This window comes from Bos javanicus, chromosome 11, assembly GCF_032452875.1.
Source record: "Bos javanicus breed banteng chromosome 11, ARS-OSU_banteng_1.0, whole genome shotgun sequence".
Taxonomy (NCBI): domain Eukaryota; kingdom Metazoa; phylum Chordata; class Mammalia; order Artiodactyla; family Bovidae; genus Bos; species Bos javanicus.
Genome location: NC_083878.1, coordinates 70806198 through 70825694, shown reverse-complemented (window position 1 = coordinate 70825694; position 19497 = coordinate 70806198). Strand labels below are relative to the sequence as shown.

Sequence of the window (19497 nt, the reverse complement as noted above, 5' to 3'; positions counted from 1 at the left end):
CCATTAAGAAAGTGAAGAGACAGCCCAGAAACTGGAAGAAAATCTTTGCAAATCATCTGTCTTATAAGGTACTTGTATCTAAAATATATAAACAGCTCTTAAAACTCAGAAATAAAGAGACAGACCAATTTTCTAAAGGGCAAAGGATCTAAATACACATTTCTTCAAAAAAGATATTCAGATGGGCAAAAAAGCACATGAATAGATGTTCAACAGCCATCAGAAAAATGTAAAATCAAAATCAAGGAGATATTTCTTTACATGCACTGCTGCTAAGTCACTTCAGTCGTGTCTGACGCTGTGCGACCCCAAAGACAGCAGCCCACCAGGCTCCCCTGTCCCTGGGATTCTCCAGGCAAGAACACTAGAGTGGGTTGCCATTTCCTTCTCCAATGCAAGAAAGTGAAAAGTGAAAGTGAAGTCGCTGAGTCTTGTCCGACTCTTAGCGACCCCATGGACTGCGGCCCACCAGGCTCCTCCATCCATGGGATTTTCCAGGCAAGAGTACTGGAGTGGGGTGCCATTGCCTTGTGTGTTACATGCACTAGGAAGGCTATAATTAAAAAAAAAAAAAAAGACTGATAATAACAAATATTGACAAGGATGTGGAAAAATTGGAACTTTCACTTCTGGTGGGAATGTAAAATCATTTAGTTGCTTCGGAAAACAGTCTGGCAGTTCCTCAAAAAGCTAAACAGAGACCATATGACCCAGCAATTCCACTCTTAGTTTTATACTCCAAAAAAATGAAAATTATATTCACACAAAAACTTGTACATGGGGCTTTCCTGGTGGTCCAGTGGTTAAGAATCTACCTTACAATGTAAGGGATCCCAGTTTGATCCCAGAAGATCCCACATGCCATGGAGCAACTAAGCTCGTGTGCCACAACTACTCAGCTTGCACTCTGCAGCCCAGGAGCAGCAACTACTGAAGCCCATGTGCCCTTAGAACCTGTACACTGCAACAAGAGAATCCACCACAACGAGAAGCCCATGCTCCACAACTAGAGAGTAGCTCCTGCTCACAGCAACTAGAGAAAGTATAGCAATGAAGACTCAGCACAGCCAAAAATAGATATTTTTTGAAAACTTCTACATGAATGTTTATAGCAAGCGGCTTTATTCATAATAGTCAATAGTTGTAAAAACAATTGAAATGTCCAGCAGTTAATGGATGATAGACAAAGTATCAATACAATGATATATTACTTGGCAATTAAAATGAATAAAGTATTGATACATGCTACAAAGTGGATGAATGCTGAAAACCTTATGCAAGTGAAAGAAGCCAGTCCTCAGAGAGCCACGTAGTTCATTTACATCAACTGTGAAGAATACATAAATACAAAATCATAGAAAGTGGTTGCCTGAGGCTGAAGGGAGGGGGGAATGGAGTGTGACTGCCTTCTCTATGAAGTGATGAAAATGTACTAAAATTGATTGTGGTAATCATTGTACTACCCTGAAGATATCAAAAGCCATTGAATTTTGTACTTTAAACCAGTGAATTGTATGATATCTGAGTTACATCTCAATAAAGCTGGTAAAATAGCAAGTAGTACGTCCCTCTATTACTCCCTACTCCTTTTCCTGGTTTTCCTCACAACACTTAGCCATTGTATAACACTCTATTTTACTTACTTATCTTGCTGATGTCTATTCCTCCTACTAGAATATAAATTCCAATAAGGTCTTTTTTTTTTTTGGGCTGCATTGTGCAGGTTGCAGGATCTTAGTTCCCTCAACCAGGGATTGAACCTGAGCCCTCGGCAGTGAAAGTGTTGTGTCCTACTCACTGGACTGCCAGGGAAGTCCCCAAGAGGGTCTTTATTCTGTGCTTATTACGTGTACAGCATCTAGAACAGTGCCTGACTTGTAGTAGGTACTCAGTAAATACAACTGACTGACATAATCAAACTTAAAGCTTCCATTTCTTTTTCATACTTTCTTATCCATGAAAACCTACAAGGACTTCTACTGTATAACAAGGAAACTACATTCAGTATCTTGTAATAATCAACAATGGAAGATAATCTGAGAATGTATACAACTGCATCACTTTGCTGTACACCTGAAACATTGTGAATCAACTGCACTTCAATAAAAAAACATTAAAAATAAACAAGACTTTGGAACAATTCTTTACTGAGTAGCCTTAGCACTGACCCTTATCCAGATATCCAGATATATAATTTTTTGGGGGGGTGGGGGTGGGGATACATGCTAAGAAATTTAGTTAAGTGTTCTATGCATTTGTTATTAAGAGCCCAGTACTGGCACACTGCCAACCCATTTTTTAGTCACATATCTGAAAATAAATGCAAGTTACAATACTAGCTACAAACTGGCTTACAATAATTATACTATACATTTGCATTGTGCTTTACAAATTTATATTTTCATATAAATTAGCTTCTTATCCTCACAAAAGTACTTTTGAGGATTGTAGCATTCTCATTTTATAACTGATGAAACTGAGGACCACGGAGGTTGAAATTTACTCAAGATGATACACAGTTAAATGGCAGAACCAGAGCTTGACTTCACATCTGATGGTTTCCCAATGTTCTGTGTTCTCTGACATCTGTCATTTCATTAAGTGATGTTTCAAGTTTGGTAGTAGATAAAAGATCCACAATGAAAGTAATGTTAATACTTTCTGAGCACTGGTCTCAGTACTGCACATGTATTAACTCTCACAATTCTTACAGCTAACTAGGTAATCCAGATAAGGAAACAGGCACAGAGAGACTAACTAAATGACTTCTCCAAGTTCACACAATTAGAAAAGCAGCACACCAGTATTCAAACCTAGGCAGTCTAACTCGAGAGTCATTGCTTTTAACACCTTATATTATACTGCCACTTGAGATCATAGAGAAATAGAATGTATAGAGAGCAAAACAGCCAAATATTAAATTTTAAAAATGCCAAAGCCCACTTCCACCCCCCACCAAGAAATCACTAAAAATAACAGAAGAGTGAGATAAAGTAAAAAAAACTAGGATAATGTTTCTGATAGGTCAAGTGCTACCAATGCTTCAGAGAAGTCACTTTCATAGAATTGTAGAATTTGATAACTCTTAAGTGATCTATTTCCTTATATATAAAAGGCCTGTGGCTGAGAAAGTTAATGAAATTTACCTAAGGTCATAGGAACTAAATAGAATTAAGACCAAAATCTTGCTTTTTTGACTGCGGTACAGTTTTCTTTTTAACTCACTGTTGTTATCACTGTAACATTCTAGTGTGTGTGCAAAATATATGTAGACCTCATATATATTTAAAAGAGTGCACTTGCATGCACTTCTCTGGGTTAGCATGTGGAGAGACTATGATGCCTAATTTATTGCAGAAAGAACAATATCAAATCTTCTATATTGTGCCCTTTGCTTCAGAGTTCCCTTTACTTCATAGTTTCCTCTGCTTTCTTCATTAGACTTTGCTGTAGGGTTCCTACAAAAGTTATATTGTTGAAGGCTAGTAATGTCAGTGGCCTCTTAATTTCTTATTTTCATCTATCATTAAGAAATATTTAATGACTGTGTACTGTTGTGGAGAAGGGAACTGGCTACCCACTCCAGTATTCTGGCCTGGAGAATTCCATGGACTGTATAGTCCATAGGGTCACAAAGAGTCAGACACAACTGAGCAACTTTCACTTTCACAGTAGTGGAGAGGGCATTTGAGAGAGAGATGTACAAGAAGCTGTTCCTGTCCGGAAGGGGTTACATGCATAAAAAGATATATCTGAGTACTAACATTTATATGCTGAGTCCTAATATAGGATTAACAATAAAACAAAATTTGAAACCTGGAGTTTCTAGAAAGGTGGGATTTATGCCAGGCATTAAAGGAAAAGCAATGCTAGGACAAATAAAGGGAAAGGCCATTCCAGGTATGGGAAATAGAGAAATACTAAGGAAAAATTATAGATAAATTTGGAAGGAATAAGGAAAACTGACATTTTACTTCCTCACCTTGTGTATTTCTTAAACAAATTTTACATTGTCATACAAATATATATGTTTACAGTTAACATCTTTATTTACTTCTGCCTTTTAAAAGATATATAACTTTAATTACATGTCTTTGGTTGAAAACTTTTTTCAAGGATTTAAGAAGTAGATTATAAAATAAATCCAATCCTAAAGTACACTTTAAAAATTAGCATAGCTACATGGAACTCTGCTCAAGTTATATGGCACTGTGGATGGAAGGGGAGTTTGGGGGAGAATGGATACACGTATATGGATGGCTGAGTCCCTTTGCTATTCACCTAAAACTATCACATTGTTAACTGGCTATACCCTAATACAAAATAAAAAGTTTAAAAGAAACGATCATAAAGTTAGCATAGCTAGTATTCTTTATTCATTGCCTTGAATGAGACAATAACCGCAAAAACCCTATTTTCTGAGGGATTCAGCTTTAACCGGGACTGGGGGTGGGAGGTGCAGTTAAGGTTTTCATTCTTAACAACAAAAGCTTCTTTCCAAAACAATTTTATATGATCTCCCAAACTGAGGTTCTCCAAGCTGCTCTGTCTTCCCTTAGCCCCTCCTGTGATCCCCAGCATTGTCTGTGAAACCAAGGGCTCCTCAAACCAGTCTGAAAAATCACTTGACTAGGCAATTAATAAAGCACTGTCTATCTTTTTGAATTATAGTTTTGTCCAGAAACTTAAATGTTTTTTAAAAGCACTGTCTAGCTCTCAAATTCTACAATTCTAATTTACCTTGGGTCATTGATAACTGCAACTAAACATTTTTTGTGTGTTTAGAAGTAACATTCTAACATTCTGTTTTGAAGTTTTAGACACCATGAGGTCAGCAGGTAGGTACATTTCCCTAACTTGTCTTCTTAAATGACTATCATTTGCTTTCATTGGCCAGATGTTTACTGTGTGATAAGGATTTTATACATATTTACCCTTCAGGACAATCCTATGAGGCAGATAGTATCCCTGGTTTTAGATATGAAGAAATTGAGGCTCCTAAAGGTTAAGTAACTAGCATCATACAACTAGCAAGTGGCAGAGCTAGGATAAGAAACTAAGTCTATCCCAACTCTAAAGGCAGTATCTTATCTAACACACTTTAGAGAACAATGTCTGACATGTAGTGCAGAATCTTCAGTACTTTCTAAATAATTCCTCATCTATTACTTGCAACAACCTGCTAAAATAGACAGTATTATTCTCCCCATACTACAGACAAGAAAACAGGAACAGAGAGGTTAAGCAACTTATCTGTGTTCTCATTTACCATATCTCTTGCTGTTATTGCAAACATGCTGATAAACATACGTAGGTGGAAACCTCAATTAAAAATATTCTCAACCCAGTACATTCCAAAGTTAAGAATGATGTATTATTTGGGGGGCATTATCTTTCCCAAACCTAGAATATTTGAGCAAAACCTGGAAAGTTGCTTCAGTTCTATTTCCTGTTAGAAATAATTCAAATATTCTACCAATTATCTTAAGGATCCAAGCAATGCATCACTTTATAGGTAATACTGCCCTATCTGGAGATGCTTTTTTTTAAACATTTTTTTAGATCTAGTTTTAGAGATAGCTGTTCTTAAGTTATAATTTTTGTTCTTTAACTAAATTTTAAAATCTTATTAAAAATTCTAAAAGAAAGCTTTCCACTATAGGTTATGGCCATTGCTCCAACCCATTATATATGGCAACGAGAACGCTCTGTGCATCACAGTGGAGCTGTTAGAAACTACAACAGAGATGAAGTTCAACTGCCCCGGGGACCTAGTGCCACACCGGTAGATTGTTCACTATGTGGTAAAAAAGGAAGATATGTTAGACTGGGATTGTCTTCATCATCATCTTCATCCAGTGATACACTAGAGGTGGTGGAGAAACATTCTCAGGAATCACACAACTCATTCTCAATGGACAAAATAGTTGATACTTCTCAAGCTTATAGCTATTCTCAAGGTATGATTTAGCAATATGGCAGATCTATGTGCCTTAGTAATGAATTGAAGTTATCTATTGACCTGTAGTCCTTGTAGGCAGCGGTACGTAATAATTTTATACTATAACAATATGAGTTAAATTAGTATTGAAAAATTTCCCCTTTTCAGTTGCTACTTTTTGTTTTGGTATCTGTTTTGTGGTGGTTTACCTAAACTAAGATTTTTAACGTGACTTTTGTTAAAACCTAATTCACCATGGATTCCCAAGTATTTTAAGAGCCTGAACCATTTTCTTTGAAGTGTTTATTTTATTCAAAGCAAGTTTTAAGAAGAAAATAAATTTACTTCTAATTTTACCACCCAGCTTTATCAGTGAGTAACTGGTTTCTTTTACACACTTTTAAAAACTAAAATAAAAGTAACATGTAACATTGTATTAGTTTTAGGTGGGTGACATAATGATTTAATAGATGTTGCAAAATGATTAACACAATTGTAGTTAACATCCATCACCACACATAGTTTGTTTTTGTTTTTTTCTTGTGATTTTTAATTTTAGGATTTTCTTAGCAACTCTCAAATATGGGATTTTGTCAACTATAGTCACTGTGATGTACATTATATCCCCAGAACTTACTTATCTTATTAATCAGTCAGTTCAATCCTCAGTCGTGTCCGACTCTTTGCGACCGCATGGACTGCAGCACGCCAGGCCTTCCTGTCAATCACCAACTCCCAGAGCTTACTCAAACTCATATCCATTGAGTCTGTGATGCCACCCAACCATCTGAACCTATGTCATCCCCTTCTCCTCCTGCCCTCAATCTTTCCCAGCATCAAGGTCTTTTCGAATGAGTCAGTTCTTTGCATCAAGTGGCCAAAATACGGGAGTTTCAGCTTCAACATCAGTCCTTCCAATGAATATTCAGGACTGATCTCCTTTAGGATGGACTGGTTGGATCTCCTTGCAGTCCAAGTGACTCTCAAAGAGTCTTGTCCAACACCACAGTTCAAAAGCATCAATTCTGCGTTCAGCTTTCTTCATAGCCCAACTCTCGCACCCATAAATGACTACTAGAAAAAACACTGACTAGACGGACCTTTGTTGGAAAAGTAATGTCTCTGCTTTTTAATATGCTGTCTAGGTTGGTCATAGCTTTCCTTCCAAGGAGCGTCTTTTAATTTCATGGCTGCAGTCACCATCTGCAGTGATTTTGGAGCCCCAAAAATAAAGTCAGCCACTGTTTCCACATCTATTTGCCATAAGGTGATGGGACCGGATGCCATGATCTTTGTTTTCTGAATGTTGAGCTTTAAGCCAACTTTTTCACTCTCCTCTTTCACTTTCATCAAGAGGCTCTTTGGTTCTTTGCTTTCTGCCATAAGGGTGGTATCATCTGCATACCTGAGGTTATTGCTGTTTCTCCCGGCAATCTTGATTCCAGCTTGTGCTTCATCCAGTGCAGCATTTCTCATAATGTACTCTGCATATAAGTTAAATAAGCAGGGTGACAATATACAGCCTTGACGTACTCCTTTCCCAATTTGGAACCAGTCTGTTGTTCCATGTCCAGTTCTAACTGTTGCTTCCTGACCTGCATACAGGTTTCTCAAGAGGCAGGTCAGGTGGTCTGGTATTCTCATCTCTTTCAGAATTTTCCAGTTTATTGTGATCCACACAGTCAAAGGATTTGGCATAGTCAACAAAGCAGAAATAGATGTTTTTCTGGAACTCTCTTGCCTTTTCGATGATCCAGCGGATGATGGCAATTTGATCTCTGGTTCCTCTGCCTTTCCTAAAATCAGCTTGAACAACTGGAAGTTCACGGTTCACACGGTTCAACCCAGGCTGAAGCCTGGGTTGGAGAATTTTGAGCATTACTTTACTAGCATGTGAGATGAGTGCAATTGTGTGGTAGTTTGAGCATTCTTTGGCATTGCCTTTCTTTGGGATTGGGATGAAAACTGACCTTTTCCAGTCCTATGGCCACGGCTGAGTTTTCCAAATTTGCTGGCATATTGAGTGCAGCACTTTCACAGCATCATCTTTTAGGATTTGAAATAGCTCAACTGGAATTCCATCACCTCCACTAGCTTTGCTAGTAGTGATGCTTCCTAAGGACCACTTGACTTCACATCCCAAGATGTCTGGGTCTAGGCGAGTGATCACACCATCATGGTTATCTGGGTCATGAAGATCTTTTTTGTATAGGTCTTCTGTGTATTCTTGCCACCTCTTCTTGATATCTTCTGCTTCTTTTAGGTCCATACCATTTCTGTCCTTTATTGAGCCCATCTTTGCATGAAATCTTCCTTTGTATCTCTAATTTCCTTCAAGAGATCTCTAGTCTTTCCCATTCTGTTGTTTTCCTCTATTTCTTTGCATTGGTCACTGAGGAAAGCTTTCTTATCTCTCCTTGCTATTCTTTGGAACTCTGCATTCAAATGGGTATATCTTTCCTTTTCTCCTTTGCTTTTCATTTCTCTTCATTTCATACCTATTTGTAAGTCCTCCTCAGACCGCCATTTTGCTTTTTTTGCATTTCTTTTTCTTGGGGATGGTCTTGATCCCTGTCTCCTGTACAGTGTCATGAACCTTTGTCCATAGTTCATCAGGCACTCTGTCTATCAGATCTAGTCCCTTAAATCTATTTCTCACTTCCACTGTATAATCGTAAGGGATTTGATTTAGGTCATACCTGAATGGTCCAGTTCATAGAGTGCCAACAAATATCTATATAGTCAATGCTATGGTCTTCCCAGTGGTCACATATGGTTGTGAGAGCTGGACCATAAAGAAGGCAGAATACCAAAAAATTGATGCTTTCGAACTGTGGTGCTAGAGAAGATTCCTGAAAGTCCCTTGGTTAGCAAGGAGACCAAACCAGTCGATCTTAAGGGAAGTAAACCATGAATACTTGTTCAAAGGACTGATGCTGAAGCTGAATCTCCAGTTATTTTGGTTATCTGATGTGAATGGCTGATGTGAATGTCACTGGAAAAGTCCCTGATGCTGGGAAAGACTGAGGGCAGAAGGAGAAGAGGGTGTCAAAGGATGAGATGTGGATGGTATGTGGATGGCATCACCAATGCAATGGACATGAACTTGGGCAAGCTTCAGGAGATGGTGAGGGACAGGGAGGCCTGGTATTACAAAACAATATTAATACAGTATGATATTTGTATAAAAACAGACACATAGATCAATGGAATAGAATGGAGAGCACAGAAATAAACCCACACATATGGTTAATTTATGACAAAGGAGTCAAAAACACATTGGGAAAAGACAGTCTCATCAATAAATGGAGTTGGAAAAACTAGATAGCCACATGTAAAAGAGTTTAAAACTGGACCAGTATCTTATACCATGCACAAAAATAAATGGATTTAAGACTTGAAACCACAAAACCCTAGAAGAAACAGAGGGTAAGGCCCTTGAAATTGGTTTTGGCAATTGCTTTTTGGATTTTATACCAAAAGCAAAGGCAACAAAAGCAAAAACAAAGAGTGGAATTCCATCAGACTAAAAAGCTCTCTATGGTATAGGAAATGATCAGCAAATGAAAAGGCAACCTACAGAATTGGAGAAAACATTTGCAAATCTTATATCTGATAAAGGGTTAATATCCAAAACACATAAAGAACTCATAAAACTCAACAGAAAAAAAATCCAATCAAAAGATGGGAAGAGGAAATGAACAGACATTTTTCAAAGACATACAAATGGCCAACAGGTACATGAAAAGGTGTTCAACATCACTAATTAGCAGGGAAATGCTAATTAAATCCACAATGAGCTAACCTCTCACACCCGTTAGAATGGTGGTTAACAAGAAACAAATTTTCATAGGGATGTGGAGAAAAAGGAACCCTTGTGCACTGTTGGATACAGTCACTACAAAAAATAGTACACAAGTTTCTCAAAAAATTAAAAATAGAACTACCATATGATCCAGCAATTCCACCTCTGGGTATTATCTGAAGGAAACAAAATCAGTATCTTGAAAAGATATCTGCATCTCCATGTTCATTGCAGCATTATTTGCAATAATAATTGCAATAATTACAATATAATAATAATTCCATTCCAAGGAATGAAATGGAAACAACCTAATTGTCCATCAATGGATGAATGGATAAAGAAAATAAAATGAGAATATTTTACACACACACATCTTTAAAAGAAGGATATCTACTATTTGTGACAACACGGATGGACCTTGAGGGCATTGTGCTAAGTAAAATAATAAATGAGATAGTGAAAGGCAAATACCATGTGATATATGTGGAATCAAAAAAAAGCCTAACTCATAGATACCCCATCAGGTGGTGGTTGCCAGAGGTGGTGAGGAAAGGGGCAAGGGGTGAAAATAGTGTAAAGTATAAACTTCCAGTAATAAGATAAATGACAGTGTCTTCCTGGCCCCTAGCTGACTGGGCCCTTTTTCCTGTAGTGCTCTTGAGTCTGATATGGTGGGACAACTCACCCCCACCATGGGAATGAGCTCATGATAGAGTTTTGCCAAGAGAATGCAGTGGTCATAGCAAATACTCTCTTCCAATAACACAAAAGACCCTACACATGGATATCACCAGATGGTCAACACCAAAATCAGATTGATTATATTCTTTGCAGACAAAGGTGGAGAAACTCTATACAGTCAGTAAAAATAAGACTGGGAGCTGACTGTGCCTCAGATCATGAATTCCTTATTACCAAATTCAAACTTAAATTGAAGAAAGTAGGAAAAACCACTAGACCATTCAGGTATGACCTAAATAAAATCCCTTATGATTATACAGTGGAAGTGAGAAATAGATTTAAGGGACTAGATCTGATAGACTGCCTGCTAAACTATGGATGAAGGTTCGTGACATTGTACAGGAGACAGGGATCAAGATCATCCCCAAGAAAAAGAAATGCAAAAAAAGCAAAATGGCTATCTGAGGCTTTACAAATAGCTGTGAAAAGAAGAGAAGCAAAGAGCAAAGGAGAAAAGGAAAGATATACCCATTTGAATGCAGAGTTCCAAAGAATAGCAAGGAGAGATAAGAAAGCTTTCCTCAGTGACCAATGCAAAGAAATAGAGGAAAACAACAGAATGGGAAAGACTAGAGATCTCTTGAAGGAAATTAGAGATACAAAGGAAGATTTCATGCAAAGATGGGCTCAATAAAGGACAGAAATGGTATGGACCTAAAAGAAGCAGAAGATATCAAGAAGAGGTGGCAAGAATACACAGAAGACCTATACAAAAAAGATCTTCATGACCCAGATAACCATGATGGTGTGATCACTCGCCTAGACCCAGACATCTTGGGATGTGAAGTCAAGTGGTCCTTAGGAAGCATCACTACTAGCAAAGCTAGTGGAGGTGATGGAATTCCAGTTGAGCTATTTCAAATCCTAAAAGATGATGCTGTGAAAGTGCTGCACTCAATATGCCAGCAAATTTGGAAAACTCAGCCGTGGCCATAGGACTGGAAAAGGTCAGTTTTCATTCCAATCCCAAAGAAAGGCAATGCCAAAGAATGCTCAAACTACCACACAATTGCACTCATCTCACATGCTAGTAAAGTAATGCTCAAAATTCTCCAACCCAGGCTTCAGCCTGGGTTGAACCGTGTGAACCGTGAACTTCCAGTTGTTCAAGCTGATTTTAGGAAAGGCAGAGGAACCAGAGATCAAATTGCCATCATCCGCTGGATCATCAAAAAGGCAAGAGAGTTCCAGAAAAACATCTATTTCTGCTTTGTTGACTATGCCAAATCCTTTGACTGTGTGGATCACAATAAACTGGAAAATTCTGAAAGAGATGAGAATACCAGACCACCTGACCTGCCTCTTGAGAAACCTGTATGCAGGTCAGGAAGCAACAGTTAGAACTGGACATGGAACAACAGACTGGTTCCAAATAGGAAAAGGAATACGTCAAGGCTGTACACTGTCACCCGGCTTATTTAATTTCTATGCAGAGTACATCATGAGAAATGCTGTGCTGGATGAAGCACAAGCTGGAATCAAGATTGCCGGGAGAAATATCATTAACCTCAGATATGCAGATGACACCACCCTTATGGCAGAAAGCGAAGAAGAACTAAAGAGGTTCTTGATGAAAGTGAAAGAGGAGAGTGAAAAAGTTGGCTTAAAGCTCAACATTCAGAAAACAAAGATCATGGCATCTGGTCCCATCACTTCATGGCAAATAGATGTGGAAACAGTGGCTGACTTTATTTTTTGGGGCTCCAAAATCACTGCAGATGGTGACTGCAGCCATGAAACTAAAAGACACTTGCTCCTTGGAAGGAAAGTTAAAACCAACCTAGACAGCATATTGAAAAGCAGAAACATTACTTTGTCAACAAACGTCCATCTAGTCAAGGCTTTTGACTGGTTTTTCTAGTAGTCATGTATGGATGTGAGAGTTGAAATATAAAGAAAGCTGAGTGCAGAAGAATTGATGCTTTGAACTGTGGTGTTGGAGAAGACTCTTGCGAGTCCCTTAGTCAGTCCATCCTAAAGGAGGTCAGTCCTGGGTTTTCACTGGAAGGACTGATGTTGAAGCCGAAACTCCAATACTTTGGCCACCTGATGCGAAGAGCTGACTCATTTGAAAAGACCCTGATGCTGAGAAAGATTGAGGGCAGGAGGAGAAGGGGATGACAGAGGATGAGATGGTTGGATGGCATCACAGACTGAATGGACATGAGTTTGGGTAAGCTCCGTGAGTTGGTGATGGACAGGGAGGCCTGGCGTGCTGCGGTTCATGGGGTTGCAAAGAGTCGCACACGACTGAGCAACTGAACTGAACTATGAACTGGAAATACATGGAGTCAACCACATTCTAATTTCCATTTAAATTATATTTATAAAGGTTGTTTTTCTCTGACATTTCCCAATTTGAAACAGAACAATATTCTAGCAGCAGTGATCCTTTTTACTCATAGTACTTTTGTCCCAGATTTTCACCCATCTGAAGATAGGACTGGCAATTTCTTATGGCTCATTATTTCAGAATTTCACCTATTTATTTTTACCACATCCTTATAGCAGTAGCTACTGAAGTTTTACTAAAAGAGAAACTAATCTTTTAAGACTCTTGAAGGTAGGGGGTCATGCCTGTCATTGTTCCCTTCCCTGCTCAGACGGTAAAGAATCTGCCTGCAATTTGCGAGACCTGGGTTTGATCCCTGGTTTGGGAAGATCTCCTGGAGAAGGGCATGGCAGCCCACTCTAGTATTCCTTCCTGGACAGAGGAGCCTGGTGGGCTACAGTCCATGGGGGTCACAAAGTCGGACACAACTGAGCAACTAAAACTTTCATTTTCACTGGCCATAATAATCACTAAATATTTTGACTGATTGTTTAGTTCTTTTCCCTTGTAACATCTTCAAGCATAATTTTTATTCATTCACTCATATTGGAGGGTAAATAGTATCTACCATAGGCTAAATTATAAAATAAGAGTTGCCTCTAAGTATCCCTCTCCTCTCTCCCAGCTCTTTTTGCTTACACACTCTTTTATCCTCATAACAGGTAAGATTTACTAGATGTTTAAAATGTTCCATGCAATATGCTGATCATTTTACATTCATAACCTCACTTAATACTCACAGCCAAGCCTAAGGTAAATACTAGTATTTCCACTTTGTAGATAAGGAAGCAGAAGCTTAGAGAGGTTAAATACTTTCCCCAAGGTGATAAGAGTGACACTTGAACCCAGGTCTGAATCTACTACAGCCTGAATTCCAATGATGCTATACTGACCTCTTTGATGAAATCCTGCCTTCTGTGGTAAAACTAAGTTACCACAGAAGTCCTAGCTGACTGCCAAGGACTAAGGAGATGGTGAAAGCATTCAGAACAAAGTCCCTGATGGAAGGCTGTATGAACTAGAAGAGAATTCCAACCACAATTTGAACAAATATTTAAAGAAAGAGGAACAGAAGCACTTATATTTTATTCAAACTAGCCCCTCAGATATCAAGAGTAGTCACAATCTATGTTTTAGACGTTGATATTTCAACAGGAAATCAGAGTGCACCAAGGGAGGAAGAAGCTCTGCCAGTCAGCTTGCTTCAAGGAAAGGAAAAAAAAAAAAACCAAACAGGTCTTTGAGGATTTTAGTTGAAAAGGGGGGCACTTGATTTAGGGCAATTGTAAATGGAATTGTGCTTTCATCTGTTTATAGATGAACACCCTGACACCTGGCTTAGGATATATAAGTCCTATATAGGAAGAAACAATTACTTTCTTATTTCTGTTTTGTTCTCAGTATTAACTCAAGGCTAATGTAAAACCTATTGTTTCAGGATGACAGAGGGTACAATACAAAGAAAAATTATTTTCTTTCTGGCTTAGTTCACTCTGTATAATAGGCTCCAGAGCCTATTAAAAAGAAATGTATTCTTTTTAATGGCTGAGTAATACTCCATTGTGTATATGTACCACAGCTTTCTTTATCCATTCATCTGCTGATGGGCATCTAGGTTGCTTCCATGTCCTGGCTATTATAAACAGTGCTGCGATGAACATTGGGGTACACGTATCTCTTTCAATTCTGGTTTCCTCGGTGTGTATGCCCAGCAGTGGGATTGCTGGATCATAAGGCAGTTCTATTTCCAGTTTTTTTAAGGAATCTCTACACTGTTCTCCACAGTGGCTGTACTAGTTTGCGTTCCCACCAACAGTGTAAGAGGGTTCCCTTTTCTCCACACCCTCTCCAGCATTTATTGCTTGTAGACTTTTGGATAGCAGCCATTCTGACTGGCGTGAAATGGTACCACATTGTGGTTTTGATTTGCATTTCTCTGATAATGAGTGGTGTTGAGCATCTTTTCATGTGTTTGTTAGCCATCTGTATGTCTTCTTTGGAGAAATGTCTATTTAGTTCTTTGGCCCATTTTTTGATTGGGTCATTTATTTTTCTGGAATTGAGCTGCAGGAGTTGCTTGTATATTTTTGAGATTAGTTGTTTGTCAGTTGCTTCATTTGCTATTATTTTCTCCCATTCCGAAGGCTGTCTTTTCACCTTGCCTATAGTTTCCTTTGTTATGCAGAAGCTTTTAATTTTAATTAGGTCCCATTTGTTTATTTTTGCTTTTATTTCCAATATTCTGGGAGGTGGGTCATAGAGGATCCCACTAATGCCTATATATGGAATTTAGAAAGATGGTAATACACAGAAGAACTGTACAAAAAAGATCTTCACGACCAAGATAATCATGATGATGTGATCACTGACCTAGAGCCAGACATCCTGGAATGTGAAGTCAAGTGGGCCTTAGGAAGCATCACTACAAACAAAGCTAGTGGAGGTGATGGAATTCCAGTTGAGCTATTTCAAATCCTGGAAGATGATGCTGTGAAAGTGCTGCACTCAATATGCCAGCAAATTTGGAAAACTCAGCAGTGACCACAGGACTGGAAAAGGCCAGTTTTCATTCCAATCCCAAAGAAAGGCAATGCCAAAGAATGCTCAAACTACTGCACAATTGCACTCATCTCACACGCTAGTAAAGTCATGCTCAAAATTCTCCAAGCCAGGCTTCAGCAATACATGAACCGTGAACTTCCTGATGTTCAAGCTGGTTTTAGAAAAGGCAGAGGAACCAGAGATCAAATTGCCAACATCCGCTGGATCATGGAAAAAGCAAGAGAGTTCCAGAAAAACATCTATTTCTGCTTTGTTGACTATGCCAAAGCCTTTGACTGTGTGGATCACAATAAACTGTGGAAAATTCTGAAAGAGATGGGAATACCAGACCACCTGACCTGCCTCTTGAGAAATCTGTATGCAGGTCAGGAAGCAACAGTTAGAACTGGACATGGAACAACAGACTGGTTCCAAATAGGAAAAGGAGTACGTCAAGGCTGTACACTGTCACCCTGCTTATTTAACTTATATGCAGAGTACATCATGAGAAACGCTGGACTGGAAGAAGCACAAGCTGGAATCAAGATTGCTGGGAGAAATATCGATAACCTCAGATATGCAGATGACACCACCCTTATGGCAGAAAGTGAAGAGGAACTAAAAAGCCTCTTGGTGAAAGTGAAGAGTGAAAAAGTTGGCTTAAAGCTCAACATTCAGAAAACAAAGATCATGGCATCCTGTCCCATCACTTCATGGGAAATAGATGGAGAAACAGTGGAAACAGTGTCAGACTTTATTTTTTGGGGTTCCAAAATCACTGCAGATGGTGACTGCAGCCATGAAATTAAAAGACACTTACTCCTTGGAAGGAACGTTATGACCAACCTAGATAGCATATTCAAAAGAGACGTTACTTTGCCAACAAAGGTCCGTCTAGTCAAGGCTATGGTTTTTCCTGTGGTCGTGTATGGATGTGAGAGTTGGACTGTGAAGAAGGCTGAGCACCGAAGAATTGTTGCTTTTGAACTGTGGTGTTGGGGAAGACTCTTGAGAGTCCCTTGGACTGCAAGGAGATCCAACCAGTCCATTCTGAAGGAGATCAGCCCTGGGATTTCTTTGGAAGGAATGATGCTAAAGCTGAAACTCCAGTACTTTGGCCACCTCACGCGAAGAGTTGACTCATTGGAAAAGACTTTGATGCTGGGAGGGATTGTGGGCAGGAGGAGAAGGGGACAAGAGAGGATGAGATGGCTGGATGGCATCACCAACTCAATGGACATGAGTCTGAGTGAACTCTGGGAGTTGGTGATGGACAAGGAGGCCTGGTGTGCTGCGATTCATGGGGTCGCAAAGAGTCAGACAAGACTGAGCGACTGAACTGAACTGAACTGAACGATAACCCTGTATGCGAGACAGCAAAAGAGACACAGATGTATATAACAGTCTTTTGGACTCTGTGGGAGAGGGAGAGGGTGGGATGATTTGGGAGAATGGCATTGAAACATGTATAATATCATATAAGAAACTAATCGCCAGTCTAGGTTCAATGCAGGATACAGGATGCTTGGGGCTGGTACACTGGGATGACCCAGAGGGATGGTACAGGGAGGGAGGTGGGAGGGGGGTTCAGGATGGGGAACATGTGTACACCCATGGCGGATTCACGTTGATGTATGGCAAAACCAATACAATATTGTAAAGTAATTAGCCTCCAATTAAAATAAATAAATTTAAATTAAAATAAAAAAAGAAAAATTATTGTTTATACATACATTTGACCAATAAACATTTATATTCATTTTCCCTCAGGTTTAACAAGAGAGTGAGCTAATTGGGGCTGGGGAGGTTTAAGGATAACATGATATTATCAAGACAGTGGTCATTCTCTTACTGCCTTAGCAGTTGTTGATGCCAGTAGTGGCCTCTATTCAGCGAAATTCTCTTCCTCCAGTTCACATAAGGTTATTGGAATCACCTAAGGTTTGTGGTTGCAGACAATTCATTCTCCAGGAGAGATACAAAGAACTGATGCTCTGCTCTGGGCTTTTATGCTAAAACTAGCAATAGATGGTATCCATGCTTCCATCCTTCTTTCAAATACAAGCAACTTCTTGCTTTTCAGGTTAAAATCATGTTTTTCTACCTTAACATTTTTTTTCTCAAAACAATGTGTTCAAGAAACAAGTTTATGTAAACATTTATAACATTTATTAAGAATAAAATAGTTGATTTTGATAAGGTTGTGGGAGATAGATGAAGCTTTCTGTACAAATTTACATGCATCACAATCACCAATCATGTACTAAGCTACCTTATAAAGGTTTAAACAAATAATTTTTCCTCAAAAATAAATCCTTCTCATTTAACACTTGACTCCACCAAGAAATCCTGAAGTGGCACTATGATATTCATTTTACTGCTGAATAAACAAACTCAGAAAAGTCACAGTTGCATAGTAAAACAGCAACAACAAAAACACCAAGATGGAACCCAGTTTTATCTGAAGAGATAGTACATGTTTATACCAACTAAATTACCTATTTTAAGCCTATGGCACCTAGGCTAATCTATCTGAAACATGGGTACATATTATTATGTATTATCTGAGGACTCCCCAGAGTTTAGAGTGAAGTCAAGGGAAAGAAAGCAATACACCAGACCTTACTCCTGGGTCATGTAGACAGGCATGAGACATTCCAACTGCTATATAATCTAAAAGCAAATAATTTTCTCTCAAAAATAAATCATTGTCTGAATTTGCTTATTTACTTTTGTCATTACCACTGTTCTAGTCATCCCATTTTAAAATCCTTAGTGAAGGCATAATCAGGGCTTATAAATTACCAATGCTAATTATATAATCAACATTTACAAGCACAAAAGATTTCAAAATTAACTCTGCAGGGTAAGAGACATAGTGAAGGCTGTTCCAAGGAAGTAATTTACGAGCTGGGTGTTGACTGAATCCTGTTCAGCCCAGAGAAATAAGGGAAAGGGCTTCGGAACAGTGGATGAAAGTTTGAGTATATATAGCTTCTCTCCCTTTACATCCAGTGAACCACCAGCTTATCTGGTTCTTCCTTTACAATAATTTTTTAGATTCTCTCCTCTTCCACCATTCCTAGTTGTATATTACTTCTAATGACCTCATAGTTGTACACTATGTATTAGTATGAAATTTCCCATTTAATGGTTTTTCCTTCCTTTAAATACTCAGACACTGCTAACAGACTTTTAAAAAATACCTGCTTTTGCATAAACACGGAAACTGAAACTTAACTTTCCTACTGATTCTGAAGTAAGTTCAAAATCAAAGTTTTCCACAGTCCATGAGCTATATACTTACATTTCCCCCTAGAACAACCAAGTCAACATTGATGAAATAATACCTGCTCCAGTGTAGGCTTCAAAGCCATCAGCAAACTTTTACTGACCATTTACTGGGTAGAAAAGTCAGGACTTCTGGAAGTTACTAGGAAGACAGTTGTGAGTCAGTCACAGATCTTTAGGAGTATTTTATGGTAAAATGAGGGGCAGACATGAACCGAGAAAACTAACTTTAGAAGAGGGCATCTGTCCTACAAACTGAATTATAAAGATGCTTAGTATTCAATGAAGAGATGGATAAAGGGCTTAAACTGGACTTTGATTAAATATACAAATAAATGTTTATTTTCTTCTGTAGTTTTGTTTTCAACTCATTATTAGAATCGACACTGTTAGGTCTTGTGCAGTTCAACGTCTACTGAGCAGTGTACCAAACCAATTATTCTACATGAAACAGGAGAAAGCACAACTTTTCTCTCTTCTTTAAGTCATCCCCTTCTCCAAAAAGTACAATTAGGGCCTGCGTTCAAAACAATAAATGAAGGACAGAATTTCACTAGCAGTTAAATAGAAGGGCAGAAGAATGGGGAGTATTCCATGATGGAATTTAAAAATGTATATTAGAACTTCTATACACCTGGAAATGTTATAAAAACTTTAAAGCCATTATTATTATATGAGTGTTCAGATACCACACAGAAATAGTATGAGAAGACTTCTCTGCTTGTGATTTAATCAGTTCTCTAAATGCAACCAAAGTGATTTTTTTTCAAAACACAGATCTAAGCATGTTACCCCTTACTTCACTAAATCCTTCAGTAGCACCCCATTTTTCTTGGGTTAGACCAA

General features: G+C 38.5%; 1 protein-coding gene across 1 annotated transcript in view; it reads left to right on the top strand.

Annotated features, from left to right (window-relative positions):
• SPDYA (speedy/RINGO cell cycle regulator family member A) overlaps positions 1-19497 on the top strand; it is a 38621-nt gene that overhangs the window by 17852 nt on the left and 1272 nt on the right. The window contains exon 6 of the mRNA XM_061432952.1: positions 5663-5960. Coding sequence (XP_061288936.1) covers positions 5663-5960 — 298 coding nt within the window. The remainder of the gene's footprint in view (positions 1-5662; positions 5961-19497) is intronic.